A 16,531-nucleotide genomic window follows, 5' to 3' on the forward strand; every position below is an offset into this window, starting at 1 on the left:
GATGTCAGCAGTTGGTATGGGAGTTGTGTGTTGGAAATAATCTCAATATTCCTCACAATTTCACATATTGAAGAAGTAAGTAAGTAAGTAAAGTACAGATGGTAGCTGCTTTTTCCTTTTTAAGAAAAAAATGTATTTCTACCCCACCTACTAGGAAGAGAGGTATATGTCAGCCTTGCTGCTGCAATCATCTTTAAATTGGATTTTTTGTTACTGCTTCTACCTTACAGTCACATAGTGTTGAGATTGAATATTATGTTACTCACTTTGAATTTTGCACAGCTCACATTTTTAAATGTTGGGAATTGTGCTGTCCTCAAAAACATTTTCCCACTCCTGTTTTCTGGGGGTTTTTAGCCCTTAAGAATCCAGGTAAGGAACTTGCTCCAGTTTAGGACAACCCTCTAAATGAAGATGTGGTCTGTGCATGTGTGAGAGGTGGTGGAGCCACTGCAGGCAGGAGTCAGCTGGTCAAAATAGTCATTTTAGCTTAAAGATCAGCTGAGCTCCCCACACAGACACATGTGGTGGCAGCTAGCTGAACAAATCCCTCCAAAGGAAGAAAATTACATGGCTATGGATGTATTATGATTTTAGAAGTAATTTTTCTGAGAGCAATGATTTTCATTTTATTGAACACCAGAGGGCATGAAAGCGTGTTTCTACAGAGGGAGAAATGCTTTGCAAGCATGTTGAAGCACTTCTGAAATCCCATCACTTTCACGATGTCAAAACCTACTAAAAGTGGGACTGCTTTACAGCATCACAGAATCTCTCAGGCTGGAAGGCACCTCTGGAAATCCTTTAGTCCAACCCCCTTGGTCAGGCTGGGTCACCTGGAGCAGGTGCTCCTAGACCATGCAGCTTGTTATCTTCATGACTTTATATGTAGTTTTGGTGTGCTCTCAATGTGAAATTTAAAATTTCTGTCACAAATATTTCAGTAAATTCTTACTAATGAATTTTCTTCAGTCACCTGCAGTAACAAACAGTCTGATATTACTTTCCCATCTGTTTAGTTTTTAGGGTAACTTGCAATGCCAAGCATTACTTCTTTCATTCTTTTCTTAAGTTAATTTTCATGATTTATGCTAGGAACTTTATGATATGACTTTCACTATAAAATCTAAATAAGCTGTTCTTATCATCTAATATAGTAATTCTTGTGTTATGACTGTGCAATTAAATAAGTTAGTAGAGCTAAAGGAAATAATTATAAATATAATTATCTTAATTTTAATATGCTAAAGTAGAAATTGAATGGAAATAAATATGATGAAAAATTATAAAAAACTAAATATATACTTTTTCTAACCTGCAATATAATTCCTTGTTTCAAAATTAAATTTATTACATTTACATTACTGTACATTATGAATTATTATTATACATTAGAGGCATATGTTAAGCAAGATTCTGGTCCCAGTTCAGGTACTGATAAGCTTTTAGGTTTAGGTTAAAACATCTAAATTCCCTACTTCAGCTTCCATTTTCACTGCATGAAAAATTACTTATTTACATAGGGATAATTTTCATTTTAATAAATTGTTGAAACACACAAAATAGATGCCCAAAGTGTTCTCTTGAGCACTTAATTTAAACTTCTCTTTAAATATTAAATTTTTAAAATGTTTAAGTCAATTTGTTCCTTTAAGCCTTTAACAATACCAGGAAAGTTTGAATTTTGAATCAATTTTTAGGTTTGTAGACAAGAGTTATCTCCACTTTTTCCTTGCACTGCTTCTGGGATTTTCCAGAATTTAGCCATGTAGACTACCAATTCACTCTACTCATACTCAGAGGCTATATTTTCTTGAAAACCAAAAGTAAACCATGGTTTGCTAATTCTCTAAAAAGTCTGTCCTGGGCAGCCCTAATGCCTTTTCTCTAATTGTTCTTTTCTTCTGAGTAAGACTGATGAATAAGACAAAGAATTTGTTTAAGAATTTACTTATAAATGTTGTTCATCATCTTTAAAAGACAGATGGATGCACCTCTCTGAGCAGCAGAATTGATCCATGCTTTTTCACTGTCACTCAGACAAACAGGAATTTAAGTTGCACAGACTTTAAGACTCAGATTTCCTAAGTCTTGCTGTCAGCTAATTCTATCTTCTACTGCTCAGGCATTGAAGTAGGATCTTTATTTCCACCTTTACAAAAAAATCACTTAATTAATAATTAATCACTTAGAATTTCTTATATGTGTTAACAGTAAACAGTATTTGCTGAACATAAATATATGAATAGAAATGAAAAGTAGACTATAAACTAAGCTTGTTTCTTTTGCATTACAGCACTGTCCAGAGCTGTCCCATTTTTTGCCCTTGTCCTAAGGCACTTCTCAAATTAGCTCTGATCTAAGTGACTCTGATGCTGCTTCTGTTGCAGTCACCTAGAAGTTGAATATGTTGCTGCCAAACAGTTCTTGAAATCCCACTAAAAACATAGGATTTTAAGTCTTCAGGGCAAGGGATGATTATAATTCTCTAACAGACCTTTGAGGAATCAAAGAAAAACTGAAAGGCTTCTTAGGTAATTTGCTGAATATACATTTTGTTTATCTGTGAAATCCCCTTTCAATAAGCCAGCTCCAAACATGAGTCAAAGGTGCCTGGTAATCGTTTGCACAAGCTCTTCAATTTCATTTGTACTAAAATTAGGTTCCTCAGTAGTTCTAGAGACACCATTTGTCCTTGAAGTTTATCAGCATCCTTTGAAAGAACAGATAAATAGAAAAGCTTTGATTTCAGCAGTGATTTAAAGAGCAATGACTACAACACACATTTCTTATATAAAACATTTTTTAGTAAATATGGATTTAATAAATAAAATAAAATTATTGGAAAATTACTGGGAGTCACTGCATTTCTATGACACATTTTATCTAGCCACCATTAAAAAAAAAAACCAAAACTTTCTATTGTGTTTTTTACAGAATTCTGTAGTTTATAACTCTGTAAGTTGAAGATAATTCACTTGTATAATGTCCATAGATAACCAGAATAGTGTGTACCAGAAATAATGTGTTTACACAGGCTGCAGGAGTTTTTAAGAGAAACTCAGACAAAAACCTTGCTCAATAAAAGCTGCTTGTGTGAATTTCATAAAAACTCTGCTAGACATAATTCAATAGTCTTAACATTACTGCATGGCTTAGCAACTTCATTATTAAAGGAACTTATTTCTGAGCTCAGGTCTCTCCTGGTTTTCATTCTAACATTCCCTTCTTGATGATATCTGTCACCTATGGTAGGTAGTGCCTGTATGCATGACTAATGGAAGAGCTATCTGTTTAGGCTGGTACGTTTCTGACATCTCTCTTCTTGCTCTCCAATATTAGTAGTTTAATCTGTAGGAAAGAATTTCACACTTTTTAAATCCTTCATGCACTTATCTATTCATGTGATTTGCTTCCAGCACAGACACGGTCATTTTACTTTCTGAGTGAGAGCTTCATCAAACGACTCTGGTGACAATGACAAGAGCATTAAACTTCCTCTCACTTTAAATTGGTAATCACTATTTACAATTATTTCCACAAAATAAATAAATGAGAGGCCACAAATAGTTAACAACTGATGAAACAAAACTCTTTATAACATGTATCTCTTACATGTATCTGTAAAACTAGCACTATCAAAAAATACATTATTATAAAAGTAAAAAGCAAAACTCAGATATTTCATGATGTTTGCAGAATTATTATATATATTTCCTAATTGCAAAATGAATGTGTGTACGTGCATGCTTGTGTATGCATCTTTGTATGACCTCCTTCTACATAATTTTTAACCCTTTAGTGTAATAATTTAGTAGTAATCTGGGAGATAATTAAAATTATTTGAAATTCACAAATGAAGTAGGTTAGATATAGAAGAAACCCTCTTGACAGAAGGGCTACAGGATATGCTGACTCTTTATAAATCACAAAAAAATCTTAGCAGAGCATTTTTATGGGTGCTCAAATCACAAGACTAGTGTCATTACTACCAACCACTTCAGAAACCATTGTTCAATTAAAAAAATCTTACAGAAATATTTTAGCCAGATTTTTTTCACAGGCACAGATACTGTTGGATTAAGCTCTAAAGCTAAGAAGGGATGATAAGCAATAATAATCAGAAAGCATTTGCAGTGCAAAGAGACTATTAAACTTAACAAAACACGGAGAGAACATGTCTTTTTCTTAATACCTCATCCCAAACAAAATAACTTGTGATTTATTTTGCATTGCATGCTTTAAAAGGTCCAAGTCCTATCAGACTCCCTAGAATAGATCAGGGTGATGGAAAAAATGAAAGACTGAAGGAAGTCTGCTCGCCTTTTGAGGGGGTTGAAAGTTCAGGTTTTCAGTCTACAATTCAATCACATATGGCTAAGATTTTTTTGTTTAAGGAGACCCTTTTTGGGTTTCTTTTTCAAGTGAAAAAGGAATACTTCAAATTTCAGGATACTTATTACAAAGGAAAATATCTCTGTAATGAATTATAATATTCTGAACAGGAATAACGTAAAAAATGGAAGCTAGAAGAATTTTTTTTTTTAAATAAGCTTGAAGTTATCTATAAACTAAATGAAATCTGGAAGATAATTTCATTCTGGGCCTTACATATGTTTAGCTATCCAGCATAAATTTTTATTGAGATATCCCTATGTGAAACTAAAAACTATCATTCTAAGGTGGAAAATTAGAATGCAATTTCATCTTATCTTCAAATTGTTTCCTCCTAATTCTTGTTTTGAAGGTTGTGTTTCAGTTGTCTTGATGTCAAGACAGAAAGAAAAAAAGGTGGGAAAATATCTTGTCCATGACAAAATTTATATTAATATTATTAAATGTTTTATAATTTGAATTGTGCAAGATATATCTTTGAAGTAGTGGGTAGATATTTGATACTAGCTGTACAAAATTTAGTGGCATTTTGTTTGTAGGTGTCTGACTAAACCATGAGGCAATGTTTGAAAACAGAAATGACTCTGAGAAGCATCTGTAAAATGCTGTATGCTAATGTAAACCATCCTGCCTGTTGTAACGACCTCGGTTTGAATTCTTTCTGAGTTTCCAGTTGTTGATAAATAAGAATTTTTTAAACAACACGACAGAGTTTATATCATAGAACCACAGAAATATAGAATTATTTGAGTTTGAAGGGATGTTAAATTTCTGAACCCTCTGGATTGCCAGAGACACCTCCATTAGATCAGTTTGGTCAGAGCTCCATCCAGTCTGGCTTTGAAGACTTCCAGAGATGTGGCATCCACAGCTTTTCTGGTCAAGCTGTTCCACTGCTGCCCCACCCTCACTTCCCCCTGATACCTCCTCTAAACCTACTCCCCCCTTGCCTCTTGTGAATGGTGTCTTCTTTGTAGCTCCCTTCAGGTCACCCCAAAACCTTCTCTTTTCCAAGGTGAATATATACAATTGTCTCAGTCTTTCCTCACAGGAGATATGTTTCATCCCTCTTATTATCCTTGTGACCTCTGAACTTGCTCCCACAAGTCCATGTCATTCCTGTGCTGGCTGACTGATACTTTGAGTCCTTCTTTTCACCCTTTTAAAATATGGGTACAATGTTTCTGCTTTTAAAATATGGGTACAATGTCTCTGCTTTTCCAGTCTCCTGGGATTTCAGTTCCCTGCCATAACTTTTCAAACATCATGGAGAGTGGTTTGGCACCTACAGCTGCCATTTCCCTCAGGACTCTGGGCTGCATCTCACCAGGTCCCATTGACTTATGCACATTCAGGTTCTTCAGGTGGTCACAAGCCTGATCTTTACTTACAGTGGGAGGGACTTTGCTCCCTGAGACCCCATCCTACTGTCCATCCACTTGAGAAATGTGCAAAGAGAGGCTATCACTGAAGCCTGAGGCAAAAATATTGTTGAGTACCTCAGCCTTTTCCTCATCCTTGTTAACAGTTTTACAGCCTTGTTCAACAGGGGCCATTACTCCTCCTTTCACCTTCCTTTTCTGGTTAACACACCCACAGAAGCCCTTCTTGGTGTTTTTGTGTTCTTTGCCAAGTTCAGCTCCAGCTTTGCCTTGGCCTTTCTGACCCCATCCTAAATAATCCATCTCTATACTCTTCCTGTGTCACCCACCCCAGCTCCAACTGTCTATGCAGTTCCTTCTTTTATTTTGACCAGTATATCCCAACTCAGCCATGCTGTTGCTATTGTCACAATAGGAACTGTAACATCCTTTTTCTCAAAGTAAACTCTGCATACAATAGAATCACACAGAGGATACAGGTTTTGGGAAGGCTGCCCAGAGAAGGAGCACGTCTGTGCAGGAGCCACACAGGGAGGATGCAAGAAAGCCCTCAGCTTCAAAGTATCCTCATAGTTTTTTTCCTTCGGCTCCTTACATTTACCACTACTTCATCTGTCAAAATAGAAAGTATGCCATGTCTGTGAGGGTATTTATGCTTATGATCAGACCTAGTTGCTTACAGGAGGTTTTACTCTTACCTGACTTCAACTGACCAAAATAAGGTCTAATTTCTTGTGGGTTTATGTGCTTATTACTACTTTAAGTTTCAAATTTTTAATGATGCTAAATATTGTTTTGTTATTTATTTATTTTTATGAAACTTTTCTGTATAAAGTAGCAGTTGATATATATGGGAGAATAGTGAAAATGTTTCTAAAAATTCACCTTTTGTGACCTGAAGCCATCATAGCACACTACAGGAGTACCATTGACCAGCTAGGAGTGTGGGGCTGAAATCCCACTATCTGTCAAAAAATACAGAGGAAAAGTTGAAATCACAAAACTGCATGGAATGTCAATGATATGGCACCATATTTGTTTATTACAGTATTCATTTCTGTAAGAGGTATGGATTGTCACTGAATGCAATATTGATTATACCTCTTTTATATAAAACTATGTATTTGTTTAATCACACAATTGAGCTGTTTAAAAAATTCTAAAAAGCAGCAATTTTATGTCAAATTATTTTATGTTATTTGACTGTTTCTAGAAATGTTTTGTTTTGGTCTGAAAGAAAAGGGAAATGGCTGGAATAGTCTAGCAACTTCTCTGTAAAATTCAAGGTGTGTTAGACTTATTTGTTCCTTCATTTCCTTGAATTTCTATAAGCACTGTGGCATGTTTTGGTACAGTGATTTACTGCATGCCACTACACAGTGACAATAAGTGGTTTTGATATCAAGGTATAAATTTAGTCTTTAGTAATCTTGTAAGAAGCTTATTTCTATGACCTTATTGTGGTTTCCTTCATTAGAAGATTTAGTGCCACAGTGAAGGAAAGGTACCAGGGAGGAAAGAAAGCTCACAATACATGTGTTCAGATTATTTGGTTCAGTTTTCTTTATGAAAATAAATAAAAAGGCAACTATTGCTGCTGCATTAATGTATTGTACAAAATCCTTTGTAGAAACAGAATGTGAAAAGGAGTAATACCTGGCAATATTAAGATACTTAGGATGCAATTTTAAGAATGCAATCTACCCTGACTTTATTGCCAGAAGAGAAATATTGATCCTGGCAATACTTATGTTCAGTATTATTCAAACTAATATGCTTAAAGTGATCTATTAATCAGTCAGACTTTAATGATATGATGATTTTGAAGAAGACTATAGTTTATAATATTCAGAAGGCACCTTACTAACCATTGTTGGAATGATTTCAATTCCATTCCTTTGAAAATTAGTTGCTACATTATTTTATTTCAATTATATAGTCTATACTTTTAACTGCTCAAATAAAAAAAATTATTTTTTGCCTTCACAAGGTTTTCATCTATGAATCCCACATATTGAAAACTAATTTGTGAAGATATTGTCAGTTGATGCTCTAGCACATTTGTCAGTGTAAAAGGAGAAAAATGGATCCTCCAAGGAGAAAAATATAGCCAGTTATAGTACATTTACAATCTTTTTGAAGAGTGTACTTACTCACAGTTCACTTCACCATGAAAACAGTACATTTTATCAGATAATTGATGGATAATGTATCCCTAGAAATTATTTTTCTAAATCTCTGAACTTTTCTGGTAAAACACTAAGTAATTTTAAATTTTTATCTTTAACCTTGCTGTGGCTGAATACTCAGTTTCTTTTTGATCACATTTCTTGTGAATAAAAATATCTGAATTTATTTTATTTCAAGATCACTGGAAGGGGAGAATACTCTGCCTACCAGTGTTGAGGGATCATAGCCACGTTGAGAGCCACTTGCTTTTAGCACTACTAAAGGTAGGCTGAAACAACGCAAGAGTTGATGCATGAATAAAAATAAATAATAAAACAAAAAGAAGTGCAAACCCAGCCAGCCAAACAAACAACAAAAAGAACTGAAATGACCTCAGGTAGCAAGGAACTGAGTTCAATTCTCATCATCACTGGTGGTAATTCAGCGCAGGAGTGATGTCATTGGGAAAAGCTGCAGAGAGGCCTGAAAATCATCCACCAGACTGAGACGCACTTTCTTAGAGTGGCTGATCTCTTGAAGATCATTAAGCCCTCTCAGGAAAGCTGCTTAATGTTATAAATTGATTCTCTTAAGAAACTATGAGGATGGAAGACACACTTGAAAAGAGTTAAGAATGAAACAAAGAGGCAATTGAGGGACTTGCAATCGTGTTTCCAGCAGCAGTTTTACTCCCTGTTTACTAGCTCCTTGCTGTGCTGGGGGCACACTTTGAACGATGCTGCAGATTTTAATTTGGGGAGGTTTTTTTGTTCATTTGGCTATTTTTCCCCTCCATACTCTTAGCTGCCTGATGTCAATTGGAACAGGTTGTTCAAATATAACCCATATTTAAAATACTTTCAACAGACTGTTAAGAATTTTGTCTGGGCAGCAGTGAATAATCAGAACATTGGCTATTTCTGGTCTCCCTTAGCTCCAGAGTTCTGTGCTCTTTAGCGGCTGCTGTAACTATCTAAGGGTTTACCATAAGAGTTCTCACTTGAATAATGCGATAAGACCCTGAGTATAGGAGATGTTTATGCAAAGGGCAAGCCTCACGCAGCAGGAAATCCCAGTTATCCTTTTAGCCTGTGCTCTCAGCCAGCCACATCTCTGCCAAAGCATACCGTAGGAAAAGGACGTACCCTTACACAGTTACAAGTGTTTCATGATTAGTGTGGGGCACTTGCAGCACTACTGTCCTGTGTCCTCTCAGGGATATACTTATTAGACAGTTTTAGAATTAGCTTTTCCCATGGCCTTTCTGTGGGATCCTTCCGGAGCCTACATGCCTCGTCCATCTCCAAGAAATAAGATGAGATTTCGCTTTTTGAAGTCCTACAGGTATCTTTTCTGGTGGCTTAGAGTGCAATTGACAGTGGTAATAGTTGCAACTGTGGATCTGTTTTATTCTTCTAGAGGATTACAGAATATAAGAAAATTGGAAATGGCTTGTATTAATCGTGACTGACTTGAGCTTATAAAGGTTTCTCTGAACATGGTATATCAGAAAAAAGGGTATTGTTTCTGTGTAAGAAAAAATACTGTGAGCAAATGATCATGGAAGTGTATGAAATTGCACTTTTTAAGTAAATTATAACTTTGAATATTTTTGGCAAACCGAGTTGGGGTAAAAGGTTTGTGTCAGTGTTCTTATGAAAATATTAATTCTAAGTATTCTCAGTACTTATTATAGCATATTTAATTAAAATACGACACACTGATATAGAATATCAAACATGAATTAGTAATCATAGTTGTGAAGCTTTTGCCGTAAAATCATATTTGTTAATTATTTTTGTGTTAAACATTTCTGAAAGTATAGCAAATGAGAAAAACACACCGATTGTACTTTTTCCTAAACAGTTGTTTTAAAATAGCACTAGCAGTGCTTGATTTCCATTATTTATCACATTACTTTTGGCAATTGAACCAATATTTGTTCTTCAACTTCCCTACATTTATTTATAACAGATTCGTGTATTTTCATGTAAAAATTCTTATGAACCTCCCATTTGTATATAATTAATTGAAAAGCTTACTTCATATCATTTGAATCATAACTTTTTAATTGATGAAACATTCAAATTTATTTGTATGCAGCCAAAATACAAAATGCCTCAGAGGATAAATGCTTCATGTAAGATTACAGATACTAAACATTGTATAGGTGAATTTTGTCAAAAAGAACTGGCTAGGTACTGTCCAACTTCTCTCAGCATTTTCTTTTGTAAAACTTAATCTGTTCATACAGAGGGAGTTAGGTTTATGACAAAAAGAAAAAAATAACAGTTAAAGGTAGAAAAGAAAATAAAAATACGGTATCTGTTCAAAACTAGATCATAGAGTTCAGTTGGGATTCCCTTAACAAATCTTATTATAGGGGATTTTTTGCTTCAAGTAAGCTGCTTATATTTCTTTCACAAATTTATATCAATATATCTTTGTCTATATCTATTTCTATTTCTATTTCTATCTGTCTATCAATTGATCTATCTCAATGCTTTAAAGGCAAAAAGAAACGTTTCATATAACATGTCAATATAGAATCTGATTATTTTCATTATTATGCACATTGCACATTTTCTAATTTTTCAATATAACAAAGTGAAAATATTCTTTAAAATTGTTAATTAAACGAAAAAATCCAGGAACATCTATCAAAAACCTGGAGGTGTGAATGAATTTTCTGCTACCCTAGAGTATTACATGTTTGTTTTTCAGGAGCTTTTAAGAATTAGGATGAGGTTGAAGATAATTTTTTTTTAAAAAAGCATCATAGTTGCATCACTGAAATTGATCCATATTCTTTGCTACTATTTAATTTAACTGTAAGTGTCTAAGAGGAGAAAAAAATCCTTTATATATATATATATATATATTGCCATGTCACTGCCATGGCTCCATTCACACTGTAGGTTATATTTAGAAATCTACTACAAAATTTTACGGTACTCAGTGCTTATGTAATTTAATAACCTTGTTTATGTCAACCGACAGTTCTGCTCACGTTACCCAACATTTGATGTCAAAGGACTTTGGTTTCCAAAACTGTGTATCTGATAGTGCAGTCCATGCATCCCATGATGATCACTGTTCAGCAAACCATTTAAACTGTGAAGTTTGCCATAATTTTAAATTTCTTTTTCACACATTCTGGGAAAACCCAGAAACTCATAATCAATTGATTAACTAACCATCATTATTTATCATTACATACTTAATTTCTGGAGGATTCTGCGATACATTGATCTCCCTTACAGGCAAATTAAAAATGGCACCTTATAGCAAAATAGTGAATTTAATTTCTTTGCTCATCAGGAAGTGCTTTCAAAAGGTAACCAAAGACCCAGGCTGATACAAATTTTCCCAGAATAGGGGAAAGGTATGCCTTGAAACAATGCAATTTTTCTAGGAAGAGCCAGAATGCAATGCAGTCAGAGCTCTTCTTACTCCAGCTGTCCCATCAAAAAAACATATCTTAGAACTTCAGCAAATTGAACCTAACAAAAACAAAGAACTAGACTAAAAGAGCTGGTAGATACTAATATTATTTACTCTACACTAGAAATGCAAATATTCATAGCATTAGATGTAGAACAAAGGCCAGGAGTGAGCACTTTGCAGAGAGGAGACTCAGGAGACTGCCAAAACATTTCACAATTTACATAACTTCTTGCAGGCTGGAGGAGGAGGGTTGTTTAGTTTTGTAGGGATGTGGCCCCACTCTATTCTCAGGAAGATGAACATTCTTCTACTCCTTTACAAAAAAAAGTGTGCATCTTTATTTTGTTTCCAGAACACACAGATAAATTCACCTCTATTCCATTTTTCTTCCCCGCTCCTTTTTTTTCCTTTCATTTTAAAGTCTTGAGTTTCTCTAAATTGAAGCACACCTCCCTTACTGAAATGCAAATAGGGGTATGGTTTTCCTACTGCTTTTAGATTTGCTTGGGAAAACAGCACTAGATGTGACTATGAAAACTATATCATAACAGCAGCACAGTTATGGTTTAGAGCCTCCTGAAACCTCTGAAGAATGAATAGAGATAGAAGCTTTAGAAGCTTTTTTCATGATCCCTAAATCCTGTCACACATGGGTGAAGAGCTAAAGTACCTATCAAAATTGCCTGCACATAACTCAGATGTATGAATAAGAACATGTTAAATGACACTCAATCCTGCTAGATAATAAACACACCTCCCACTGACCTATTGACAGGTCCTCCGGACCACTTAGAAGATTCTCCAGAAGCATCAGGATCTCCCTGGCTGGTGATTAAGTCTTTTTCCACTGTATGTAAATTATTTCAGCATTTGTGAAAAGCACAGTGACTATCAGCTGTTAAGACCTTTTGTTTGAAACAATCCTGTAGAGATGGTAAGCTCCAAGATGAAATGGGTGTTAGGGAGAAATGGCATGGACAATAAGATACATTAAATTGAAAAATCAAATAATTAGTAAGTTTGTTAAATGATTGCATTGTCAGAACTTCATCATTTTCATTAGTGGAGGTACACTTCCTGAAACAGCAATCATGACACTTATACCTTCATCTGGAAAAGAAAGAGAGGTGCTTTGTTGGGTGATGTGATTTTCTTTTGTTCTGCTTTCTTTCTGTTTTTCCTCTTTGGCTGCCATCTGGCATATTTCCCTGGACTAGAGGAACAGTCATGTGGCTGAAGCTACTGCCAACACCCCTTCTGCAGCCAGCTGCTCACGGCATTTGTATATAAGGAGGCAGATTCCCTCTTGCCAGATAATTGTGGCCCTCCAAGCCACTAAACTCTGGGGAACTGGGCTGGAAAGTGGTATATCTCTCTTAAACAGCAGTTTCCAGGAATCCTTTCTCTAAGGGGATTTCTTAATTATGTCAAAGCTGTCTTAGTGAGAAGAGTGTAATATTAGAACTTTTTGTTATTACAAGCTTGGTGATGAAATGGAAATAGAAACGAGATTAAAATTTATTATTTTATTTATTAGGCATTACAGTCCCAGCTCACTGGAAATATCTTGGTTCTATTTGACCAGCCATTCAATATTTTCAGGGAAATAAAATATTTGTATGCATAAGTGTGAGTCACACATTTTATTTCATATTTAGATGTTCATATTCTGTAATTCATAGAAAGCCATGTCACAACTAAACGGTTGTTTTGAACCTCACTCAGACTTATTTTAGACGAGTTTACATGCCAAAATATCATCTACACAATGCAGACATTTGGCAATGTGGACTTCAAGTCTTTGGAAAAGTGGCAAAACAGCAAGGCACATTGCAAGTCAGATTAAGTAGCTATAAGAGACCAGGTGCAAGTGAATCAGACTTAACTCTTTGTATTGCTGCAGACTTACATCCCTGCGAAAACTGCGTACAGAGTCCCTGATAGTGAATAAATATAGTCTCAATACCATTTCCTAACAGATCAGGAAGTCAAGCTCCAGTCCTTACATCCAAAAAAGCGATAAAAAAAAATGCAGATAAGTAACTTGTTCATAAGCTTTAGCTTTTGATTAAAGCTTTTTTGACATCATCGCACAGATAGGTTAAATTAATCTATCACAGTAGGACAGGTTGCATCTGTCAGTGTTGTTGCTGCTTCAGATTACTGTTACCTGAGTGCTTATTCAGTGGAATTTTGTGGTTCTTGCTGCATCAAATCTTGGAAGTGATTTAATTAGTGTGAAATAAACAGGAAACAGTATATCTATAGGTGCTTTATTAGCAATTTTTTTTTTTTGTAATTTAGTTTAAGTATGTTCTGACAGCCAAAGCCAGGTCTTCTATGAATAGCCACAGGAAACAACTCTTCATACAGTGAGGTAATAATGTCTAATGTTGCTACAGTTTACAATAAATAAACGGCTGAGCTTTGTTGTTTGGGGCTAAAATGTCCCCACACAAAGCCAACCTTTGAGATGTGGCTAGGCACAGACACTAGCATCTCTTGGGATGCAGAAAAAGATTGCAGTAACCATAAACACCAGGAAATACTCTGTTTGATTTACAAATTGCAGATATCCATGAATATTTATGTAAATGTCAGAAGTATCTGGCTTGCAATTCCCTGATGTGTCACAAATTCTGGGAGCACTATAAATAGACCTATCATTCAATCTGATACCGAATACATCAGGAACAAGCTGACGCAAGTTCAGCATGTACCATATCCAAATGTTGCAATTAATTTCTAAATACCTCGTTAAATAAGAGAAGTAGTACAAGGGTAACATATTAATGTTTGTTTTATGGCATTCTAGAATTTGCTTTTTCCATTGTGGATCTGAATAGATTTTTTTTTTTTTTTTAATGGAAAACTGACATTTCCTGTTGGAACTAATAAATCAAATTTATTTCTGTGCCCTAGAAATCTCCAAATGACCTAGTAATCTCCAGGTCATTTTGTGTTTCAGTTGTCTCTATGAGAGGAATTTCTGAGTGTTAATTGGAAACTTCTATAATATTCTGAAAGGTTATTTAATGCCTTAAAAGACATTGCTTCATGGGATAATAAAGTAAAATAAGAGTGAAAAAAAAGAGGCTCCAGCCCATCTAGAGGGGTCTGGCACAAATATCAGCCTTATCTGACAGTGCCCTCAGCAACAGGGGCAGTTATACTTCAGCACTCGGGCAGTCCATGCAAGCTAATCCAGCTCTTGGTCTCTGTAGCAGTCAGCAGCAAATATTTGAATGGGAACAGTAAGAAACTCCGTGGTTACAGTGTAATCTTTCTTGAGGGATAAGCTCCACAACATCTTCAGTAGTTCCCTGCGTATGAATATGCCATTACTCTCTATATTGTGTGTATTACTTAGCCTAGGAATTCTAAGTATTTTACTTATTCACACTAAATTTTGATCATTATACAATAAAAAAATTGCTGAATTTTTCTCTTTTGCAGTATTATTTGATAGTCACTTTCATAGATGAACCCTACGAAATGTATAAGATTTTCTTCATCCTGGTGCCTAATTTTCCCTATAGTAGAAGTATTGTGGTCCAAGGATTTATTATTTTATATATTTGTAGGCCACTCTTTTTCATCAGCTTTCTAACTAATTTTTTCATATGGAAAAATTTTATGTCCATATCATTTGTGCTGCCAATCTCTTAACATCTCCTCCTATGGCAATGCTCTTTATAATGCAGAATGACCAGAAGCAAACACAGAGCTTCTGATGAGGAGAAATGGTCAGCAATTATAATATTACTATTCTCAAGGAAAAAAAAAAATCCATTATGAAACTTCTGTTATTCCCCTATATCTCATTTCTTATGTAGATTAACAGACTTGTTGTTTTACTGTTTTTAACTGATGAAAAATAAGCTCCCATTCCTAGTGGTGTCTGTACTGGCCAGGCTACATATTCTGTGTTCTTAACCCTGTTGGGCAGTCTTGCTTCCATGACTGTGCACTTTTTAGTTCATCTCTCCCCATTCTCTTTTCTCAGATAAATTTACAAGGACACAGAATTGTGTAAAGGCAACAAGGATTTCAGTAGGTGGAATTTAAATCTCACTGGAAATCTTGCATTTATAAAAGGAAAAAAAAACCCCAAACTTGTAGCAAAAAGTTTTGCATAATTTTCTATAGGAAGAACATTTTTATTTTAAAATAAGGAAATATAAAATGTGATTCAGGTTTTCTTTTTTTATAGTGTCTCTTTTCAGGATTAGAAGGCTAGGAAGGAAATATGTCATAATGCATGCAGCTGAAGAAATGGGGGGGTTTAGCAATAGGAGACAGATGTTTCCCATCAGCATACCCATACATTTGATCACTATATACATGTGTACCGTATAAACAGTCTGCACACATAAAAACACACACATGTGGGTGTATCCTTCACTGAGCCGTACAAACTATCAGAAGTTTTCCAGGAAGAAGCTGAATACGCAGCACTTACTTTATTATTTATTTTTTGTCCGCATGAACTTGGTTTTCCTTTATTTGTTTTACCTTTGTAACATTTCCAGTCAATACTTGGCTCTTCAGAGACTTAGCTTTCACAGGCTGTGGTACAAATTTCTGTTGCAGTTGTAAAAGTGAATGACACAGTTGAACAAACACAGGGATCAGATAAACTCCTGTGAGCACTAGCTGAAGTTGTTTAGCTAGTAAAGAAACCTGAAATGGAAAAAACCCCAAACTATTTAAAAGGGATATGATTTTCTTCAGGTGGAGGAAGGGAGGCCTGGCTTTTTTGTTATAACAGGTGTAGGTGAAGAAAAGGGACAAATATAACAAATAAATAAATAAATTTATAACTCCAGCTGAAGCTACATGTGCATTACTTTGATAGATGCTATGAGTTACCCTGGGACTCAACTCAGTTGGCAGCTGCAGGGAAATGGTCATTGCAGAAGGAGCAGAATCTGCTGCTTAGACAATTCTGGTGTAAGGCACAAACATTGTGTGGCACCATGAAACAGATGCATTTTTTACCTTCCTATGTACTAATAGGTGTGGATGCATTCTTAAATTTAGTTGGTTTTCCTAAGTATGTGAAATCTGTTTAAACTTAAACTCTAGGTAACACCCCAATTACATCATTTTTCACTTCTTGCTCTTCCTCGTGACAT

At 35.2% G+C, this 16,531-nt stretch overlaps 1 protein-coding gene across 4 annotated transcripts in view; it reads left to right on the top strand.

Annotated features, from left to right (window-relative positions):
* PDE4D (phosphodiesterase 4D) overlaps positions 1-16,531 on the top strand; it is a 353,290-nt gene that overhangs the window by 189,756 nt on the left and 147,003 nt on the right. The window contains exon 1 of one of the 4 annotated variants that reach the window (XM_056513779.1): positions 9,131-9,290. The exons of the other annotated variants lie outside the window; for them this stretch is intronic. Coding sequence (XP_056369754.1) covers positions 9,202-9,290 — 89 coding nt within the window. The 5' untranslated portion in view covers positions 9,131-9,201. Of the gene's footprint in view, positions 1-9,130; positions 9,291-16,531 lie in introns of those variants that run through there. 4 annotated transcript variants of the gene reach the window in all.

The sequence above is a fragment of the Oenanthe melanoleuca genome, chromosome Z (genome assembly GCF_029582105.1).
Source record: "Oenanthe melanoleuca isolate GR-GAL-2019-014 chromosome Z, OMel1.0, whole genome shotgun sequence".
Classification (NCBI taxonomy): Eukaryota; Metazoa; Chordata; class Aves; order Passeriformes; family Muscicapidae; genus Oenanthe; species Oenanthe melanoleuca.